At 52.1% G+C, this 21524-nt stretch overlaps 1 protein-coding gene across 1 annotated transcript; it reads left to right on the top strand.

Annotated features, from left to right (window-relative positions):
- Nucleotides 14977–20253, top strand: DLX3 (distal-less homeobox 3). The gene is made up of 3 exons (XM_003131590.5): nucleotides 14977–15541; nucleotides 16554–16744; nucleotides 18374–20253. The coding sequence occupies exons 1-3, from the start codon at nucleotides 15217–15219 to the stop codon at nucleotides 18719–18721; spliced, it is 864 nt and encodes a 287-aa protein (XP_003131638.2). The 5' UTR covers nucleotides 14977–15216; the 3' UTR covers nucleotides 18722–20253.

Below are 21524 nucleotides of genomic sequence, written 5' to 3'. Positions count from 1 at the left end.
AGCATCTATGACCTGCCTGGCTGGGTGCAAGGCGCTGGGGATGGAGCAAGAATCAGGCGTGGTCCCTGACCTTGAGAAACACATGTCCAGTCGGTAAGAGAGAGACACAGCGATAGATCATCTCAATATAATATGCTAAGTGATCAAATGGATGCATGTTTGTTTGGCTCCAGGGATCTGGCCAAAAATGATTTAGCGGAAAGCACTTTGGCTCCCCGCCCACTGGGTAATGTTCAGCTGAGGATGCTTTTGCCTGGACAATGTCTATTCCCTCTTCTGGTAAGAGCCCCTCGGTTTCCTTTTAGGGAAGCTCTTGTCCACTCCTGTAAACGTAACCGTGTTTGAGGGAGCCGGCTTCCCCCAGCCTCTCCCTACCCCCATTCCCTTTGGACACCATAGAAGTGGTTCAGGGGACCCGATGAAACTCCATCCCAGGACTGCATGTGGGGACACGCTTTCCTGGCTAGGGATGCTGGGTGAGGATAATGTAAGCGCAGGCTGGGAGGGGGGAACTGCGGAGCAGAAAGCAGACAGAGAGACAGAATGGACCCAGTGACATCATTTGAGCTCTGCAAAATGAGTTCTGGCTTTCAGAAGGCAGAGAATCCCCTCAGGTGGGGGGGATGGGCAATTTTTAGAAGGCCAACCCAGAACACAGTCATACCAGACAAAAAAATATAAGAGCGTCATAGTATCATATGGAATACCTACATGTTTTATGACTGTCACATTAAAATATGAAAATAGCGATTGGTTTGAAATTCTATGTTATTCTCTATTATTTTCTTTCTGGTTCATAAATGCTATTATTTAAGCGCAACAACAATAGGGCTAATTAAAAAAGAAGAGACTAGGACTAATTGATAGTAAGACCAATTAAGCAAATAATGTGTGCAAGAAAAATAATAATATTTTTATCGCATCTGTTTTTGTCCTCATAGCATTTTATAAATTTGACTCTTAAAAATTCTGTATTGGATCTCAAAATTCTGTGGGCTATATTATTGTGTATTCTTTTTTTTTCTGTTTGCACCTTGGGTTTTATAATACAGTTTAGTTGGTATTACTGTGTATTCTTAAGATACATAAATGTAAGACTTTTAAAAAGAGAACATAAACATAAGAGGACAAATTAAACAAATACTACCCATATTTAATTGACGAAAGAGCAATGACATGTTTCTTCCTGTCCAGTGGCGTGGCAGGGTAATTTGAGTCTTTCTGTTTTCTATTCCAGTAAATCTCTCTGAACTGCCTGTGGTCTTTATTTAGGGCAGCCTTCTCTTATATAATGGTGCAACTTCAGACCGTCAAATGTAAAATGCACTTGAACCTACAGCTCTGTTCTTATCAAGCCCGCATTATACTGATTCCTTGTGTCAGTCCAGTGAGATGACATCGAACTAAATACCCTCTTAACAAAAATATTTGCATGTGGAATACTTAGGGTTTTACTTACTGGCAGCAGCCAGTTTTTAGACTTGGGGAAATCAGTTTCCAGCCCTTGAGATGTGTCCATCTGCTTTTATCCACAGGCTCCTTTTGGTAGACAAACTATTTATCAAATGATTCTTTTGCATCTATGAATTTATTGTATAGACTGTCTATACCCAAAACGTTCATCATTTTAAAGTACTCGATTATGGAAATTTCTGCTATGGCTCAGCAGTAACGAACCCAACTAGTATCCATGAGGATGAAGGTTCGATCCCTGGCCTTGCACAGTGGGTTAAAGGATCCAGTGTTGCTATGGCTGTGGTGTAGGCTGGTAGCTGGAGCTCTGATTCGACCCCTAGCCAGGGAACTTCCATAGGCCACAAGTGCTGCCCTAAAAAGCATAAATAAAATAAAATAACCAATTATCATCAGAAGTTTAACTTCTTTCTCAGGGGAAAAAAAAATTTTTTTTTATGGCCGCAGCCACAGCATATGGAAGTTCCCAGGTCAGGAATTGATTCTGAGCTGCAGCCATGACCTAGGCCACAGCAGTGGCAACACTGGATCCTTTAACCCACTGAGCCAGGCTGGGGAAAAAATCTGAGCCTCTGCAGTGACCAGAGTCACTGCCGTCAGATTTTTAACCTTCTGCACCACAGCAGGAACTTCAGTGGCTTAAATCATGGAGGGAATTTGAACTTGTGAAATCAAAACTGAATTCTACAATGGTTAATTTTACAGCCTGTCAGCTGAATCAGGCTGTAAGGGGCCCAGATATTAAATGTTATTTGGAATGTGTCTGTGAGGATGTTTCTGAATGAGATTAGCATTTGGATCCGTAGACTGAAGTCTCCCCAGTGTAAGGGACCTCATCTAACCCTTTGAAAGTCTGAATATCAGATGGGTGCTGGAGTTTACACCATCAACTCACCTGGTCTCAAGTCTTGGGATTCAGACTGGAACTATACCATCAGTGCCCTTGGGTCTTCAGCTTGCTGACTATAGATACTGAAGACTTCTTCTCAACTGCCATCTCCATATGAGCCAATTCCTTATAATGAATGGATAGGTAGATAGATCGATAGATGATTATAGATAGATAGATCAATAGATAGATAGATGATTATAGATAGATGATAGATGATAGGTAGATAGGTAGGTAGGTAAATGATAGGTAGATAAATGATAGATGGATGATAGATGATAGATACATAGATAGATGATAGGCAGATGATAGATGGGCAGATGGATGGATGAATAAATAGGTGATAGATGGATAGATAGATAGATGATAGGTAGATAGATAATAGTAGACAGATGATAAATAGATAAATAGGTAGGTATGTAGATAGATGATAGATGAATAAATAAAAGATAGATAGATGATAGGTAGCAGTTTGGTAGCTAATGGACAGATGGATGATAGACAGATGATAGATACATAGATAGATGATAGGCAGATGATAGATGGATAGATGGATGGATGATAAATAGGTGATAGATGGATAGACAAATAGATGATAGGTAGATAGATAATAGTAGACAGATGATAAATAGATTAATAGGTAGGTATGTAGGTAGATGACAGATGAATAAAAAAAAAAAAAAAAAAAAAAAAAAAGAAAAAAAAAAAAATGATAGATGGATAGATGGATGGATGAATAAATAGGTGATAGATGGATAGACAGATAGATGATAGGTAGATAGATAATAGTAGACAGATGATAAATAGATTAATAGGTAGGTATGTAGGTAGATGACAGATGAATAAATAAATAAAAATAGATAGATAGATAGATAGATAGATAGGTAGGTAGCTAATGGACAAATGGATGATAGACAGATGATAGATACGTAGAGAGATGATAGGTAGTTGATGGATAGATGGATGGATGGATAAATAGATGATGGATGGGTAGACATAGGTAGAAAGACTAGATGGATAAATAGACGGATAACTAGATATGGATCTATCTATCTACATGCGTCTGTCTCTATATCTATTGATGTCCTATTCTATTTCTCCTGAGAACCCAGATTGATACAGATTTCAAAAAAACTAAAATTTTAGTAGAGAAATTTAAAAAGTCTTGAAGCAGTTTTATTTCCAAAGTATCAGAGATTTTTTTCACTTTTTTCTGTGTAAATTTTTATCACAACCTACACATGATACAACTCAAGATGCAGGTGGCTCATCCTTTCCCAGGCTGCTCATGGCTTCTCCCAAGGTCATCAAGCAGTTTTGGAGAAATAGCATAAACATGTGTTTTAGGAGTTCCCATCGTGGCACAGCAGAAATGAATCCAACTAGGAGCCATGAGGTTGGTGGTTCAATCCCTGGCCTTGCTCAGTGGGTGAAGGATCCAGCATTGCCAGGAGCTGTGGTGTAGGTCGCAGATGCGGCTCAGATCCCATGTTGCTGTGGCTCTGGCCTAGGCCGGTGGCTACAGCTCTGATTCGAACCCTGCCCGGGAACCTCCATATGCCACGGGAGCGGCCCTAGAAAAGGCAAAAAGAAAAAAAAAGAACTTTACAGACTGAATGGACTTTGCCAAATTGGCATTTTCTGCCCTGACTGATAGGCAAGAAAGATGAGCGGGACTAGTTTGTATTTGAATAAGACATCAATGACCTTTTGTCTTGTGTTTTTGGTGGATTTGTAAAAAATGTTGTAGAAATCAAGATGACCATTTGAAACTCTGTTTTTCAAATCAAAGGACCTAGGAGCTGGGGTGGGGCTAGGATATGGTTTTTTTTTGTGTGTGTGTGTGTCTTTTTGCCATTTCTAGGGCCGCTCCCACGGCATATGGAGATTCCAGGCTAGGGGTCTAATCAGAGCTGTAGCCACTGGCCTACGCCAGAGCCGCAGTAACGCCAGATCCGAGCCGAGTCTGCAACCTACACCACAGCTCATGGCAAGACCGGATCCTTAACCCACTGAGCAAGGCCAGGGATCGAACCCGCAGCCTCATGGTTCCTAGTCGGATTCATGAACCACTGAGGCATGACAGGCACTCCTTTTTTTTTTTTTTTTTTTTTTTTTCGTCTTTTCAGGATATCTTTTTGTTGCCATAATTTGAACGTGATATATGGGGCATGATTGTTGGCGAGATCTGACAAAATCAGCTCTCCACTATCAGAGGCCAAGGCATATGTTATCAAAATGTCCCCTTTTGTTCTCCCATAGGACTTTTTTTTATTTATTTATTTTTAATGGCTGCACCTGAGGCAAATGGAAGTTTCCAGTCTAGGGGTCGAATCAGAGCTGCAGCTGCCACTGCAATACCAGCTCCAAGCCACATCTGCAACCTATGCTGCAGCCTGTGGCAATGCAGGATCCTTAACCCCATGAGCGAGGCTAGGGATCAAATCCGCATCCTCACAGAGACAACGCTGGGGCCTTAACGCACTGAGCCACAACGGGAACTCCTCCCACAGGACATTTTGGTTGCACCTTCTACATCAGGAAATGCCTTGGTAACTTCACCCAGATTCCCAGAGCCGTCAAGGCAACAATGTGATGATGCTGCTCATCCATGCGGGATGCCTGAGCCACAATTTATGCCTGAGGATTGGTGTCTTTGGGAAGATTTTTTAAAAAGCTTTTGATTGATTTAGAATTACTGGGCCATCTCATCCCAAATTTGTGAGATTCCATTCATATAGGTGAGTCTCCACGTAGGCGTTGCAGCTACTTCTTCCAGCCCAAATTCTTTTCTGCATGTTGGGCAACCCTCTGTTTGGGTTATCTCCTCCCCAATCCAGTTGTATAGTCTTTCCAGCTATCACTAAAATAACACAGCCATTCAGAGAAAGATATGATATGATATCCCTTATACACAGCGTCTAAAAAAATTAGTACAAATGAGCTTATTTAAAAAACAGAAACAGGCGTTCCCATCATGGCTTGGCGGAAACAAATCTGATTAGTAACCGTGAGGATGCAGGTTCGATCCCTGGCCTCTCTCAGTGGGTTAAGGATCCAGTGTTGCTGTGAGCTCTGGCGTAAGTCGCAGACAGGTCAAGGATCCTGTGTTGCTGTGGCTGTGGGGTAGGCTGGCAGCTGTAGCTCCAGTTCCACCCCCTAACCTGGGAACCTCCATATGCCGTGGGTGCGGCCCTAAAAAGACAAAACAAAAACAAACCCCAAAATTTTGGCCACGCCCATGGCATGTGGAAGTTCCCAGACCAGGGACTGAACCCTCAACACAGCAGTGACCCTAACTGCTGCAGTGACAATGCCAGATCCTTAACCTGTTATGCCACAAGAAAACTCCAAACACAATTAAAAAAAAAAAACAAAAACAAAAAAAACACTTTTTTTCTCTTCTACAGCTGATTTTTGTTTGTTTGCTTGTTTGTTTGTTTTTATGGCTGCACCCATGGCATATAGAAGTTCCTGGGCTGGGGGTCGAATCACAGCTGCAGCGGGAGCCTACGCCACAGCCACAGCAAGGCTGGATCTGAGCTGCATCCGCTACCTATACGCAGCTCTCAGCAACTCCGGATCCTTAACCCACTGATCGAGGCCAGGGATCAAACCACATCCTCAGGGACCCTATGTCAGGTTCTCAACCTGCTGAGGCACAACGGGAACTCCCAAACACAATATTTTTAATCAACTATACTTCATGAAAGAGAACAATTCTATGCTGTTGTTTTTTCTTTCAGTGCTTTCAAAAAGATTTCACTCCACTCTGATCTTGCTTGTGTGGTTTCTGGGATGTCCCATGTAACACTTATACTTGCTCCTCTAGAAATAAGGAAAGTTCCCCTCCTACCTCATTCAAGGATTTTCTCCCCCCCCCCCCCAGTCTGAATAAACTCCAACCTCTGACTCTCCGACCAAAGAGTGGCCCCCCCACCCCCCAGGATCTCCTTGCTGCCTCCCTCTGACCTCATGGGGATCCCAGCCTGGACTCTCCTCCACTCTCCGCAAATCACTCTACTCTCTCCTTCCTTCCTTGGCTGACTTAGAGTCCCCTGGAACCAGCCTCGTTAATGTCTGCTCCTCCCTTGGCTGCCAAGCAACCTCCATCCTGGTCAACCCAACCATCTGCCCACAGCTGGTGCTGAGCCCAGCTGGAGAGCAGCCCACTGCCTGGGACAACCCCATGACCTCACACCAAGGAGAGGGCTCTGCCAGCCCTGGAGAGTCTTCCATGCCCCCTGCTCAGTCTTCTTCCCCGATACCATGGTAGCAGCTACACTTCGGACTTACCCTTCTCCGCTGTCCCTAAACCTCCGGGACCACCCACCACCTCCTCTCCCCTCAATGATTAATTCACACCTACTTTGCAGACACAGCCATACCTTCAACTGCCTTGAACAATTCTATTGACTCTGATATATTGCAAAAGTACAGAGAATGGGAGTTCCCGTTGTGGCTCAGCAGAAACGAAGCCAACTTGTATCCATGAGGATGCGGGTTTGATCCCTGGCCCCACTCAGTGGGTTAAGGATCTGGCGTTGCAGTGAGCTGTGGTGTAGGTCACAGATGCAGCTTGGATTCTGCATTGCTGTGGCTGTGGCGTAGGCCGGCAGCTGTAGCTCCAATTCAACCCCTAGCCTGGGAACTTCCATATGCCACGGGTGCAGCACCACCCCACCCAAAAAAGTACAGAAAATGGCATAGCGAAGAATGCCCGTGAATCCATCCAACTCTATCAAATTACTTTTTGACTTCAGTTTTGCAAGCGTGCCTGCCCCATCCCACAGAGGATAAGAGTCAGACTGCCTGGGCTCAAATTATAAATCTATGGAGTTCCCATTGTGGCTCAGCAGTAACAAACCCACCGAGTATCCATAAGGTTGTGGGTTCAATCCCTGGCCTTGTTCAGTGGGTTAAGGATCCAACATTGCTGTGAGCTTCGGTGTAGGTTGCAGACATGGCTTGGATCTGGCATTGCTGTGGCTGTGGTGTAGGTATACAGCTACAGCTCTGATTTGACCCCTAGCCTGGGAACTTCCATATGCCGCAGGTGTGGCCATAAAAAGACCCCTCCCCAAAAATTATGTCTAGCATTTGCTTTGCTTCTCTGTGCCTCAGTTTCCCCCTCTATCAAAAGCTAGAAATGAGAGTCCCACCTCCTAGGGTGGAAGAGGGAGTGGAAGAATTTACGTGGGAAGAAGGTTTCAAACAGTGCCTGGCATGAGCGCTCAGTGAAAGCCAGCTCTTATCTGGTCATCTTCCCTCTTGACTCAAAGAAGAGAGAATCTGCTGTAAGGCTCACCCCTTGGGCAGGCTTCCAGATCCTTCCCCTCCCACCCACTGAGGGATAGCACTCTTGATTAACGCCTGTCTCCTGGTTGCTGTGATTGACATCTAAATCGTCCTGCTCCCATTTAAAACACACTCACACACGCTAGTGCCCAATGCCCTCCAGCTACCGCCCTCTCCACTCCTTCCTTTTGCAGCCAAATGTCCCTTGTTCTCCGCACTTCCTCCCTCCTGCCCGCGCCTTAGCTGCCTGTAAACAGCCTTCCAGCTTCCCCTCCCCCAAACCCACTCTTGCCTCTATCATCAAACGCCTCTATGAGACGTCATCACATTCATAGCAGGATTTGACCTCGCTGACCATTCCAATCTCCTGGAAACACTCTCCCAGACCCTCTCCGATGCAGGGCCACCTCCCCGGGCATTGCCTCACTCCTCTCTGGCTGCTCTCTCCAGGTGCTGTCCTGGGTGCTCCCCTCTCTTCTCTTCTGCATCCCTGTCCTGGACCATCGGACCCACGCCCATGGCTTCACTTACCAGCCCCCCAAATTACATCTCCAATCCCACCCTCCTTACGGATTTTTCACATTCATGTAGACGACCATGTGCTGGACAGCTCCTCCTGGATGTCTCAAAACCCTCAAACGCAACATCATCAAAATAGAGTGATGGAGTTCCCGTCGTGGCGCAGCGGAAATGAATCTGACTACCATCCATGAGGATACAGTTTTGATCCCTCTGTGGGTTAAGGATCCAGTGTTGCCTTGAGCTGTGGTGTAGGTTGCAGGCGAGGCTCATATCTGTGGCTGTGGCGTAAGCCAGTGTCTACAGCTCCAACGTGACCCCTATCCTGAGAACCTCCAAATGCTGCAGGTGCAGCCCTAAAAAGACCAAAAAAAAAAAAAAAATGGAGCTGATGGCACAACCACTTTGGGGACTTGGTTGTATTTTCTTTTTGCCTTTTTTGGGGGGACGGGGCACAAACATGGCATATGGAAGTTCCCAGGCAAGGAGGGTCACATCAGAATTACAGCTGCTGATCCACGCCACAGCCACAGCAACACCGGATCTGAGCCACATCTGTGACCTACACCACAGCTCACGACAACGCTGGATCCTTAACCCACTGGGCGAGGCCAGGGATCAGACCTTCATCCTCATAGATCCTAGTCGGGTTTGTTAAACGTGGCCCCACAGCCCCACTCCTTGCTCCCAATAGCAGTGTGTACATGTGTGCACCAAAGAAAATGTGCGTGCATGCTCACAGCATTCACCCTGGCCCCAAATTGGAAACTACCCAAATGTCCATCAACAGTAGAACAGATAGATACATGATGCCACACTACCCACACACAGTACTGAAAATGAACCGCCTGCAAATATATCCAACAACATGGAGAGAGCTCACAACCATGCTGAGCCAATGAAAGCAGACATAAGGGACTACCCACTGCACTTCCACTTATATGCAAAACTGACCTGCGCTGCTGGGAGGGTTTACCCGGAGTTTGAGTGTCAGCGATGTTGTTTCTCAGCCTGGTCCTCACCCTGGGTGCTAGTTACACAGCTGGGGCTGGCATCTGGAAACCATCGAGTAAGGTTTGTGCATTTTTCTGCATCATTTTACACACCAATAAAAAGTTTAAATAACAACAGGGAGTTCCCCCGTGGCACAGCAGGTTAAGGATCCGGTGTTGTCACTGCTCTGGCTCTGGTCATTTTGCTGTGGTGCCGATTCAATCCCTGGCTCAGGAACTTCAGTTTGCTGTGGGCACAGCCAAAAAAAAAAAAAAAAAAAAAAAAAAAAAACTGTGGACGCATCCTCTTCCCAGTTGAGCATCTCTCTCCCTGGTGTTCTTGCTCTCTTTTTGCTTTCTCAGGCCAGGCATTGAATTGAGCTGCAGCTGTGACCAATGCCACAGCTGTGGCAATGCCAATCCTTAACCCATGGCACCACAGCAGGAACACCTCCCCAGTGTTCTCTTTCTTTCAGAGAATGGTCCCAAGTTTCCACTCATTGCCCAAGTCAGAAGGGGCGTTATTCCCTGCTGTTCCCCGCTTCTTGGCACTCAGAGCCAAGCACTATCACTTCCAGCCATCTCTCAAATCCACGCACTTCTCTCCACCCCCAGCTGCCTCTTCCATGGGCTTCTGCAGCAGCCTCCCAGCCTCCACTCGTGTCCTTCCTCTCCTTCCCCTCTCTCCTCCCCCTCCCCTTCTTCTCCTCCTTCTCCATCTTCTTCCTCTTTTTTTTTTTTTTTTTTTTGTCTTTTTGCCTTTTCTAGGGCCGCTCCTGCGGCATATGGAGGTTCCCAAGCTAGGGGTTGAATCGGAGCTGTAGCCGCCGGCCTACGTCAGAGCCACAGCAACTCGGGATCCAAGCCGCGTCTGGAGCCTACACTACAGCTCACAGCCACGCCGGATCCTTCACCCACTGAGCAAGGCCAGGGATTGAACCTGCAACCTCATGGTTCCTAGTTGGATTCGCTAACCACTGAGCCACGAGGGGAACTCCTTCCTCTTTTTTTACGGCTGCACCTGCAGCATATGGACGTTCCCAGGCTAGGGGTTGAATCAGAGCTGCAGCTGCCAGCCTATGCCACAGCTACAGCCACGTCAGATTCAAGCTGCATCTGCGACCTATGCCACAGCTTGCAGCAACGCTGGATCCTTGACCCACTGAGCAAGGCACAGGATCGAATGCACATCCTCATGGTCCCTATGTCAGGTTCTTAACTCACTGAGCCACAACAGGAATTCCCAATCTTGTCCTTCTGATTCATCCCCACACAGCAGCCTTCTAGAATGAAAATCCAGTGTCTGTCGCCAGGTTAAAAAATTTTGGTGGTTCCCCATAGCCTCTAGATAAAGCCCATTCTCCTGCTCTGCAGTTCCAGCAGCTCTGTGTTCTAAGGCTCTGACTCCAGCTTAACCGACAGCCCCACTGCTATGCCCCAGGCAGTCCCACTAACCTTTGCACAGGTTCCCCCCGCCCCAAACTCTCTCCGCCCCCTTGCCCCTGCTTTTCCTGGCCAAGTCTTACACGTCCTTCAGGACTCAGTTTGGATAGCCTCCTGCAAAGGGTTTAGGGCTCCCGGGGCTGTCACAGCCTGTGCTACCCCCATCCCAGCAAATATCACAAAGTAGTGAAACTGGCTGCTAATGTATCCACTTCCCCTGGGAAACCTCAGGCTCCGTGGAGGAGCCCATTGTGTCTGCCTTGTTCACTCCTTCCCCAGGACTGAGTACAGCAGAGGCTCAGGAAAGATTTCTTGGATGGATGAAAGACTCCAGAAAGACATCCTGGCTGCAGAATGCTGGGGCCTAGGGTGCATCTCCAAGGGTGTTGGTGAGAAGGTAGAGGAATTTCCCCCTTGAGAGATGAGAGTCCTAGGGGGTTCCTTCGTGGCTCAGCAGTTAATGAACTCGACTAGTATCCAGGAGGACGCCGGTTTGATTCCTGGCCTCGCTCAGTGGGTTAAGGATCTGGCATTGCTCTGGCTGTGGTGTAGGCGAGGAGCTGTGGCTGTGATTGGACTCATAGCCTGGGAACCTCCATATGGCACAGGTGCCGCCCTAAAAAGACAAAAGAAAAAAAGAGAGAGAGATACGAGAGTCCTAGAATTAAAAATCTTAGAACATTGGACTTGAAAGGACCTCAAAGGCCACCTAATAATCCACTTGGTGATGTACAAATGAGAAACCTAAGGAAAGGAGCCCCTGGATGGACAAGGATGGGTGGGAAGAGGGAGAGGCAGCAGCTGCAGAGCAGAGCAAGATGATGATGAAAAGTGAATTTATTTAATTTAATTTAATTTATTTTATTTTATTTTATTTTATTATTTTATTTTATTTTATTTTGCCTTTTAGGGCCACACCTGCGGCATATGGAATTTCCTAGGCTTGGGGTTATATGGAGCTGAAGCTGCCAGCCTACACCACGGCTCACCAATGCCAGATCCTTAACCCACTGAGCGAGGCCAGGGATGGAACACGCCTTCTCATGAATACTAGTTGGGATCGTAGGTATGAGCCACCATGGGAACTCTGAAATGAGAATATTTTGTGTTGTTAGGGCTCCTGGATATGACTGCTTCCCAGGCCTGCCCCAGAGGAACTGGACACAGTGACCACTAGATGGCGCCAGATCACCAGGCAAAGGAGAGAGCAGGGGCTGGCGGCTCCTCCTCTGGTGGCATTCTCCTTTCTGAGTTCCCTCCTCTCAGACCTGGCACTCCGTGAGCTCAGTTGCTGTGGCTGTGTCCAGGCGGCATGATACTCAGGCTCCAGGGGACAGCTTGCTTCAACAGGGTACCTGTTCTCATGCCAGAGAGAAGGTGGGCATTGGACTCTGACCTAGGCATTGGCCAGCACTGCCCCTTCTCCCTCCTACCAGCCTCCCAGAGGCCCCTGGCTGCCTGCCCTGTGTCACCCCTCCACCTCCACCAGGGGCAGGACTCTGGCCAGGCTGACACCTGCTCATCTTGTTGGCTCAGGTGAGGTTCAGTGGGTGGCACTGGTCCCATTGCATCCTCTGGCAACCTTGACACCCTGAGCTGGTAGGTGCCCGCCCAGAGGCTGGTGGCTCCAGTCCTGCTGGCCTGACGGGCCCCTTTGAGGGCACATGGTCCCATCTGGGAAGCTGCTTCTGCTCCTACCCTGGAGTGGGACAGCTTGACACCAATGCCTGCTCCATACCACCCCTTTTCCTAACCCTGCAAGCATACCAACCAAGATGATTCAGCCTTTCTCCAGTATTGGGGAGTCTCAGTTATTCATTCAACAAACATCTATTAAGCACTGAGGTTGTGTGTGCCAGGACCGGATCTAGGTATCTGGAAGGTAGTAAGGCATGGACAGATAGAGTCCCTGGTGTCCTGGACAGATGCTAAGCTCACATACCAAACAATTGTTTAACTGCTTAACTCCCCCAATGCTGAAGTTTTAACCCATTCTAGAACTCTAGACTTTCAGAGCAGAATGCAGCATAGAAATTATTCTAATGTAACCCCCCCCCCACCCCTTTTCATGATTCCAGGATTCCTGACTCCCAGTCCAGTGCTCCTCCACTTTACCCAGGAGCCGCAAAGAGGAGGGAAAGAAGGGAGGCTTCTGTGAGCACTGCCTGAGATGACTCTTCAAGCCTCCCTGCCTCTGAATTCTGAATTGCCTGGCTTTTCTTCGTTTCGGTTGATGAATGAATGAATGAATGATCCCGCGAGAAGGGGCTTGTCCGACGCTGCGGAGGGCTGGGGGCTCCAAAGCAGGCCCTGCCTGCCACCCCCGCTCCCATCCTGGGAGGGGAAGCTGGCCCGCCCAGTGCCCTTCCTGCCCTCAGCGCCGCGGGCTCTCTGGGCTCCCTCTTGGCAACAGAACAGAGGGCATCCAGAGCGGGTGGCAACTCGCCCCGCCACGGGCTCAGAGCGGCGGGCGATAGGCGCTGGGGGGACGCGGAGATAGACAGACAGATAGCGCTCCCCTCGCCCGGCCCCCGCCCCCACCTTTCCCACGCCGAGGCCTCCCCAGAGCCGCTTGAACCTGGCGGGTACTCCTGCCCCTCGGTCCGCGGACCATGGCCCTCTGTCTCCGCCAGCTGCAGCCCTTAAAGCCCTTGGAACCCTGGCAGCCTGCCCTGGCGGGATGACTTTGGAAAGGGGCAGAGTCCCCCGCACGCTTCTTTTCTTCTGCGAAGGAGACCCCTCCTCGAGGCCAGGCGAGACATTTGGGAGGCTGCAGAGCCCAGAACTGACCAGAAGGTGGCGCGCTGGCACCGCGTGTCCTGAGACGCGGTAGCCTGGCCAGGCAGGGGAAGGGGACAGGAGGAGAATTTACTGCCGGCGAGCCCTGTGTGAAGGTTATATGGGGCCAGGAACTGATATTTGGAGGAGCTTCCTGTTCCCCCAGAGAAAGGCAGAGAGCAGAATCGAGGGTGGGATGGAGAACAGGGCCCAGCCCTGGAAACTATTTGGATGACCTAGAGGCCTTGGCCTTGTGTGCTAGACAGGACCAGGAGTGGGGGTCCCCAGGGAGGACCACCTCTTCAGGGCCTTCTTGTGGGGACAGGATTCAGTGGCGCATCATGGTTCCCAACTACTGGAGATTGGGAAGGTGCTGAGAGTTTTATGTCCATGTGTATACAACACGCATTCACAAAGACACCCCATCCCACGGCCCTGCACTCGCACTGCTCATACCACCCCCATATACAATGACACACTTTCTCACACGCACACGCCTGCAGTCATGTACAGATGTGTGTACACGAGCTCTGTATGTACTGCAGAACACATGAAATCCTCGTACCATACTCCTCAGGTATACCCGTCCCCTCCACCTGATCTCAAAAAATGCCCGCCCTCCCCCCAGTGCGGTCCCAAATGCACAGGATCTGCCTGCAAACTTCCAGAAGCACCCAGAGATTCGGCCTGTGTTGCACCCGTTTTTATGGGGACCCGCGTTCCCTGTTCCCTCCAGCAAGCCTAAGTGATCTGGAAAAGTTTTGGAGAGAACTTTTACCATCACCGCAGGCAGGCTGTGTCCCTCCACCCTCTCCATAAGCCCCTCATCCACACACACCTGCTCCCCCCACCCAGGACTCTCCCTGGGCCCAATAATGACTTGTAGGCCCAAGGCACTTTTGCCTGATGGGCCCCCTTTTCCATCAAAAACAATTTAAAGTTACACTTTTACTGCCATGCAGTAAGGACAATGGAATAATATATATTCAAACATTTCCAACAACCTAAATTGTTTCCCGTTCTTCGAATTTTAAAAGAAATTAGGACATTTTCATGAGCCTTGGGTCCTTGTCGCTCTGGGCATGTTTGTCTGTCTGTTATTTGCCCAGCGCCCCCGCCCCCCCCCAAACACACACACCCCTTAGACCACCTCCGTTCAAAAACACCCAATGGGCAAAATCCCTTCCTTCTCTATTGCACCTGAGCCCACCTTCCACCCCCAGCCGGGAAGACAGACAGACGGACGGATCCTGGGGGGGCTCTTAAGAGACACCCTCTGCCCGCCCACCCTTTCCTTCAGAGGCATCAGGCGTTTATCTGGGCCGGGGGAAGGATCCACAGAGGAGGAACGGGGGTGTCTGTGTGAATATGTGTGTGAGTGTGTGTGTGAGAGAGAGAGTGTGTGTGTATGTGTGTGTGTTGAGTAACAACAAAGAATGAGAGAGAGAGAGGGAGAGAGAGAGAGAGAGAGAGAACGAAAGAGCGCAGGAGCGTGTTTTGCCTGGAAGGCAAGACTTGCAGCCAATCAGAGCGCTGGGGCCTCCCTCGGCGACTCCACTATTGAGTCTATAACCGGCTGGCCGGGCGGAGCTGGCAGCATTTGACTGTGGCTTGGGACGCGAGGAGAGGCGCGTCGCGACCGCCCGAAGACCGGCGATGGTCTAAGCGCCCCTCCGCCGACCCTCCCCAGAGACGCGGCCGGGCCCTCCCCTCGCCTTCCGGACACACACCCCCGCTTGGTCTCCTCCGCCTCCCCCGCGCTCCTGCTCGCTCCGGCGCTCCGGCCGAGGCCAGCCCGGGGTGGGTGGCGCGGCGCCCGCCAGGATGAGTGGCTCCTTCGATCGCAAGCTCAGCAGCATCCTCACCGATATCTCCAGCTCGCTCAGCTGCCATGCGGGTTCCAAGGACTCGCCCACCCTGCCCGAGTCTTCCGTCACTGATCTGGGCTACTACAGCGCTCCCCAGCACGACTATTACTCGGGCCAGCCCTATGGCCAGACCGTGAACCCCTACACCTATCACCACCAGTTCAATCTCAATGGGCTTGCAGGCACGGGCGCTTACTCGCCCAAGTCGGAATATACCTACGGAGCCTCTTACCGGCAATACGGAGCCTACCGGGAGCAGCCGCTGCCCGCTCAGGACCCAGGTAAGGACCACGGGGTCGCAAGGGGGTGAGAGACACTGGGAGGGAGGTTCCCGAGTGAGAGAAAGGCAAGGAATTGGAGCCGAAGTCGAGCGAAGCGTCCCGGGTAAGAAATGTACTAAGGTTTGAACTTAGAGAAAGTGGGTTAAACGAGCCCCCGAGCAGACAGACGACCTTGGAGTCCCAAACCGCGCGCCTTTGGGGCGTGGTGCACGCGGGGCGCGGCGGTCCTGGGTGAGGGTCGGGGTGAGCAAGGTGAGCAAGGAGGGGGCCGTGGATGGTCAGAGAACCTCCCAATCCAGGTGCTTTCCGGGCCCTTCAGCAGGCGGTCCTCCACCGGGCTGCAGGGGTCTTAGAGTCGGCAGTGGGCGCTGGAAGTTCTGCGACCCTGCTTGGGATCTGAGCTGGAGGATGGTGAGGGGGGGACATGGAGAGAGACCCCTCAGAATTACGGGAAAACAGAGGGAAGCAGGAACGGAGAGTGGAGAGTCTGAAAAAGAGAGAAATGGACGCAGCAAAAGAGAAACGTGGAGGGACAAAGTGAGAGAATGGACAGAAGAAAGGAACCAGGGAAAGGGCGAAGGAAGGAGGAAGGGAGTGTCTGCACCTTTTCTGAAAAATCCAAAACAATTCTAAAATTGAAAGTTTTTTTTTAAAAAGGAAGGGAAACCAAAGGGAAAGAGCGAGAGCAGCGAGTGACGGCGAGGTGCGGGTGAGAGGGCGGCGGGCAAGCGGGTGGCGGGGAGCTGCGGGCCCCGGGGGCGAGCGGGAAGGCGCGGAGGGCTAGGCGGCGGCCGTGCGCGTCTGGGGGTCGCCGGCGCAGCACGTCGTGGGCGGCCGCCGACCCGGCTCTGCGGCCGCGGCTCCCTCCTGGGGCGCTGGCTGCAGTTGCGGCGGCGGAGCGCGCAGCCGGGAAGTCCTGAGGCAAGTCGGTGGGGCGGCCCGCGGGGCCCTGGAGGGCGCCTGGGTCGCTGGCCGAGGCTGAGCCGCCCACCGTCTGGTCTGTTACCCGCAGTGTCCGTGAAGGAAGAGCCGGAAGCTGAAGTGCGCATGGTAAACGGGAAGCCTAAGAAAGTCCGAAAGCCGCGCACGATCTACTCCAGCTACCAGCTGGCCGCCCTGCAGCGCCGCTTCCAGAAGGCCCAGTACCTGGCGCTGCCCGAGCGCGCTGAGCTGGCCGCGCAGCTGGGCCTCACGCAGACGCAGGTCAGTGGTGGGCGGTCAAGGGCCGCGGAGGCTCGATGGAGCCGCCCAGGACCTCGCGAGGGCTCCCCAGGCGCCGCTGAGCCTGGACGGACTCTAAAATTCCCTGCAGGCCCTCGGAACCCTTGCCTGGGGGTGGAGGGGCCCCTGGATCGCAACCTCTGTTGGAAGTTTTGTGCATTCGCACGTGTACAGGCATGCGTATCTGTGAACCTGTGCGACCGTGTGTGTGTGTGTGTGTGTGTGTGTGTGTTGTGTGTCACAAGGAGAGGTGTCCTCCCTCTACTCCAGAATCGCCAGCTCTCACAGCCCCTAAAAGTGCTGGTCACTGACCTGATAGGAAGCCACACCTGTCCTCCCCCAGGCTAGGTGTGTTTGTGTGTGTGTGTGTGTGTAGAGGTGTACATACATGTGCATATGCATTGTACATTTGCACATGGGCGAATGGGTCTGTGTATCTGTGGGAATGCCCACGTGAGGGGTGAGACCTTTCATGGGTCATTGTGTTTATAGCTGGAAGGGCACCACGCGTACTTGACCACGCACGCTGGTGAGTGCGTGTACAAAAATGTGTGCTTGCATCCAAACACAACACCACATTCCTGCCCAGCTCCTAAATGCTCCACCCCTTTGTGTGCCTGGGAGCGGAGAACAGAGATTTCCCACAAAGGGGAATAGGGGACTCAGAGGTGGGACTCCCGCCCCCCTCAGACTGTCCCAAAAGCCCCCCAGCAGCCTGTCCCTGCTCAGGGGCGGAGTGGCGGATGCCTGGCTCCCTGCAGGTGTTGACAGGCAAGCCTGGGTTGCGGCTGCGTGGGGCCCAGTCCCCGGAATCTGGGTCACCCGGAGGAGCTGATTCATTGTTTGTACCAGTCATGGGGTGGGGAGTGGCAGGGGGAGGGGGATACCCCAAGGGAAATTTGGGGAATCATGGCTCACCTGCTCCTGAGTCCCCAGGTCACCCCCATTAGCCAGCCCTGGAGGGCTCCTCTGTGCCTGAGCGTGTGAATGTGGGTGCTCATGTTTGTGGGGAGTTTCTCTGGGTGTATCTGTGCATGCGTGTATCTTTCTAGTCTGCTGTCTGTGTGAACTTGTGAGTCTGTATGTTCCTGCGCATGCAGATGCTTATGTGGGTGTGTGTTTGTCTCTGGGTACCTGTGCACCTCGGCATATGGGTGCCTCATGAAAAAATGCCCCAAACAGCCCATCTCCCACCTGGGCTGCCTTTAGTCAGCGCTAACTGAATGGCTGGCTATTCTAAGTTCTTTCTCTGTCTTAACGTATTTGAGCGTCGTGATGACTCTCTAAGGTAGGTAATGTGCCGCCATCATCCCCATTTGGCAGATGAGGAAGGCAGGGACCAGAGAGGTGAAGTAACTTGCCCAAGGTCACACAGTAAGTGGCAGAGCAGAACTAGGACCTAGGCAGTCCAAAGTTTCTAGCCAAAGTTCTAGCCCCAGATAGGGAAAAAAAAAAAAAAGGTGCTGGCTTGGGAGTCGAGATGCCTAGGTTTAGCCTGGGTCTTGTGTGACAGTGGTTGCTAGCCTGGCCCTCTCTAGGCTCGATTCCTTGATGGGTTTTCACTCAGCGTTGTGAGAAGCTAACTAGCTCCCCCTTTCTTCCACCCGGCAGGTGAAAATCTGGTTCCAGAACCGCCGCTCCAAATTCAAGAAGCTCTATAAGAATGGCGAGGTGCCCCTGGAGCACAGCCCCAACAACAGCGACTCCATGGCCTGCAACTCACCACCATCACCCGCCCTCTGGGACACCTCTTCCCACTCCACTCCGGCCCCTGCCCGCAGCCAGCTGCCCCCGCCGCTCCCATACAGTGCCTCCCCCAGCTACCTGGACGACCCCACCAACTCCTGGTACCACGCACAGAACCTGAGTGGACCCCACTTACAGCAGCAGCCGCCTCAACCAGCCACCCTGCACCATGCCTCCCCAGGGCCCCCGCCCAACCCTGGGGCTGTGTACTGAGCACCCACTTGGCCTGAACCTCTCACGAAGGAACCCCAGGACCGGGCAGCAAGGCGCCTCCGTCCTAGCCAACACTCAGGAATCGTGGAGAAGCACAGGGGGGAAAGGCGTCCCCTTTCCCCTCTCCCTTGCCCCTTCCTCCAGGGACCCAAGAGCTTCCAGATGAAATTTGCATGGACCAAGGATGCCCCCTGAACCTCCCTCCCCCTGCCTAGGCACTGGGGTGCCCCCCAGATGTTTGGGCACCCCACTCCAGCGGGGACAGCTGTTTCCCTTCTGCTCCAAGAGCCTGGATTGGCTTTATAAGCGGCTCATCACCTTCCAGATTCTAAAACGCAGTGCTCGGTCCCCAGCCTGGGGGACTGGGGAGACTGCAGCAAGTCAAGGCCCTGGGCTGGGGCACCAGGCACTGTGGATCCCGGGACCTGCCAGGCCTAAGCTCCTCCTCCCAAGCCACCTGTGGCTGCCCACCCCTCTTCCTGAGCATCCCCTCTGCCAAAAAGACATTGGAACTGGAGACGGGGACTCAGGGTAGGGACCTCGAGGAGCCCCGCCTTGAACTGCTCACCCTCATTTAAGATTGGAGGGTTCAACCAAAGAGAAGCCCCCCACGTAAGGGACGCTTTTCCCATCTGTGGCTTCAGTGGAGGGAAGAACTCAAGGCGCTCCCCACCACCCGCTCCCGGCTCCGGTCACAAAGGAGGGGCGGCTCCCAGGCGTCCTTCCCGTGAGGACCCACTTCTTCTTCCCTGTACAGGACTTTGCACAACTTTGGTTTCAAAAGCTGTTGAAAAATAGGAAGACAAAGGGCATTGTTCACAGATAGGACCCATCTCCCCTGCGCGGGCACCTCTGCTCGCCCCCTCCCCCTCCCCACCTCTTCCCACCTTTTCCTCTCCTCCAGCCAGTTGGCAGTTTTTGCGCCAAACCCCACATCTCCAAGGAGACACCAGGCAAGACAAACCCCCAAACACCCCCTTTCCGGTGGCCGTGGAGATGGAGCACGTCGGGGCGAGGTGCACCGGGGGAGCAAGGGGAGGGTTATAACTCCGTGCATTTAGGGGTGAGGGGGTGGCTGTCTGAAGGGCCCGGGGGAACTGCCCCTTCTTGGCCCAGATGTTCCCCCCGGAGCTAACTTTTCTTCCACCCCTGATGTGGTCAAACATCGAAGCAAAGGAGAGACGTAGACGACTGTAGCTATATATATAGTATGTATTTTTTTAAAAGCAACAGAGAGAGAGAAGCAGCCGCCTCCCTACTGTGGTTTCCTATTTATGTGGCCCTTTCCTCCTGGATGTACCTGACCGTGCGTCGTCGTGGTCGCAAGCTGAGAGAAACAGAGATGCGGGCGCCGGCTGGATTTGGGTTTGGTGGGAGGTGCAGGCACGAGGAGAAACACGGGGGATCTGGAAGAGTCCCCATCCCAGGGGGACAGGAACGAAGCCAGCTCCCACCCCCTCCCAGCCTTCTCATTTCTGCTTTCTTATTGGACCCATCTTTATATATAACATTAATAAAAAAGAAGAAAACAACTACTGAGCTCTTTGAACTGGAGGCTAGAGGCAGACAGCTGTGGGGTGGGGGGGTGGACAGGGCAGGAGTTGGGGGAGGTGTTTTGTGGGAAAGGACCTCTGAGCCCGCAGGGGCTCCTGGGGGTGTCAGAGCCTTGGGGACCTACTGCTGGGGCTCTGGGCTCAAGGGCTTGGCAGGTGCTCCTGATCCCCTGGCTGGCTGCCCCCAAGGTCTGGAGAGCCGGAGGCTCCCAGCCCTTGGCCTCCCTGACTCCACTCGGCTTGGCGGCTTGGCGTTGCCTGCCAGCCAGCAGCCCTCTGCCACTGCCGCTGCCGCCGCCGCCGCCGCAGGGTCACCTCTTTGATCTTGGGCTCACACGCAGACATGCTTGCACACGCGTGTAAACCCCCAGCCTCCACGCCCAGGCACTCCCCGGCCCCTCACCCTCCTTCGTTCCTTGAGGGTGAGAGGGGAGCCCCAGGCAGGGGAAAACCATGGCTCCCACAGCTGGCAGAGAACCCCAGGCCCCTGGGATCCAGGGTGGACCACGGAGACAAGCAGACGGAGGGGGGCTCCGGGTTGACCTGCTCGGGGATCGCTTGGGCCCTGATTCAGAGCCTTCTTGCTAATGGCCTGGGCCAGCCGTCCTGTCACCCTCCTCTAGCTGCTTTGGAGACAGGAAAGGACTCTTACTGCTTTAGTGGTAGGAATGGAGGGTCTGTGAGGAAAGGTCTCAGTGCAGACAGCGTGAACGCACCCACGTGCTCGTGAAAGCTCCTTTCTTATGCACACACACCCCAAGACACATCTCGCTGGAGATAGACTCCCACCTGCGACAAAAGCATTGTCCTCTGAGGACCTCTACACACACCCAAAAGCTCAGCGGGGACACGTTACCATCACACGAATACACACACACCGTACACTCCAGGAGATACACAAGTGCACACTCAAGTCACCCAGCATCTCACACACACACACACACACACACACACACACACACACACACACACACGAGAAGAGGCAGCTCCCTGTAATGGAAAAAGTCTAGGATGGAGAATTCGCAGCACCACCCAGCAGCCAAGGTGACCCAGCGCAGCCTGGAACCTCCCTGTCAGAATCTCAGTTTCCTCATCCATCAAATGGGGACAACCATCCCCACCCTTTCAGCCTCTGGGGCTACAGCGGGGAGGCACAAAGCAGAGGAAGGATGAGAAGGCAGAAGGCAGAAGGGCCTCGTGGAACAGCAGTCACAGCCCACGGGGCAGAGGGGTGCTTGGGGCAGGGCTCC

The sequence above is a fragment of the Sus scrofa genome, chromosome 12 (assembly GCF_000003025.6).
Source record: "Sus scrofa isolate TJ Tabasco breed Duroc chromosome 12, Sscrofa11.1, whole genome shotgun sequence".
Taxonomy (NCBI): Eukaryota; Metazoa; Chordata; class Mammalia; order Artiodactyla; family Suidae; genus Sus; species Sus scrofa.
Note: the sequence above shows the minus strand (reverse complement) of the source record. Positions and strands in the feature narration are given on the sequence as shown.

Bases quoted from the DNA above. Each gene is read 5' to 3' on its own strand.
- DLX3 (XM_003131590.5), top strand. From the start codon at position 15,217: ATGAGTGGCTCCTTCGATCGCAAGCTCAGCAGCATCCTCACCGATATC. The intron at 15,542-16,553 runs GTAAGGACCACG...TGTTACCCGCAG, and splicing joins GCTGCCCGCTCAGGACCCAG to TGTCCGTGAAGGAAGAGCCG. The intron at 16,745-18,373 runs GTCAGTGGTGGG...TCCACCCGGCAG, and splicing joins TGGGCCTCACGCAGACGCAG to GTGAAAATCTGGTTCCAGAA.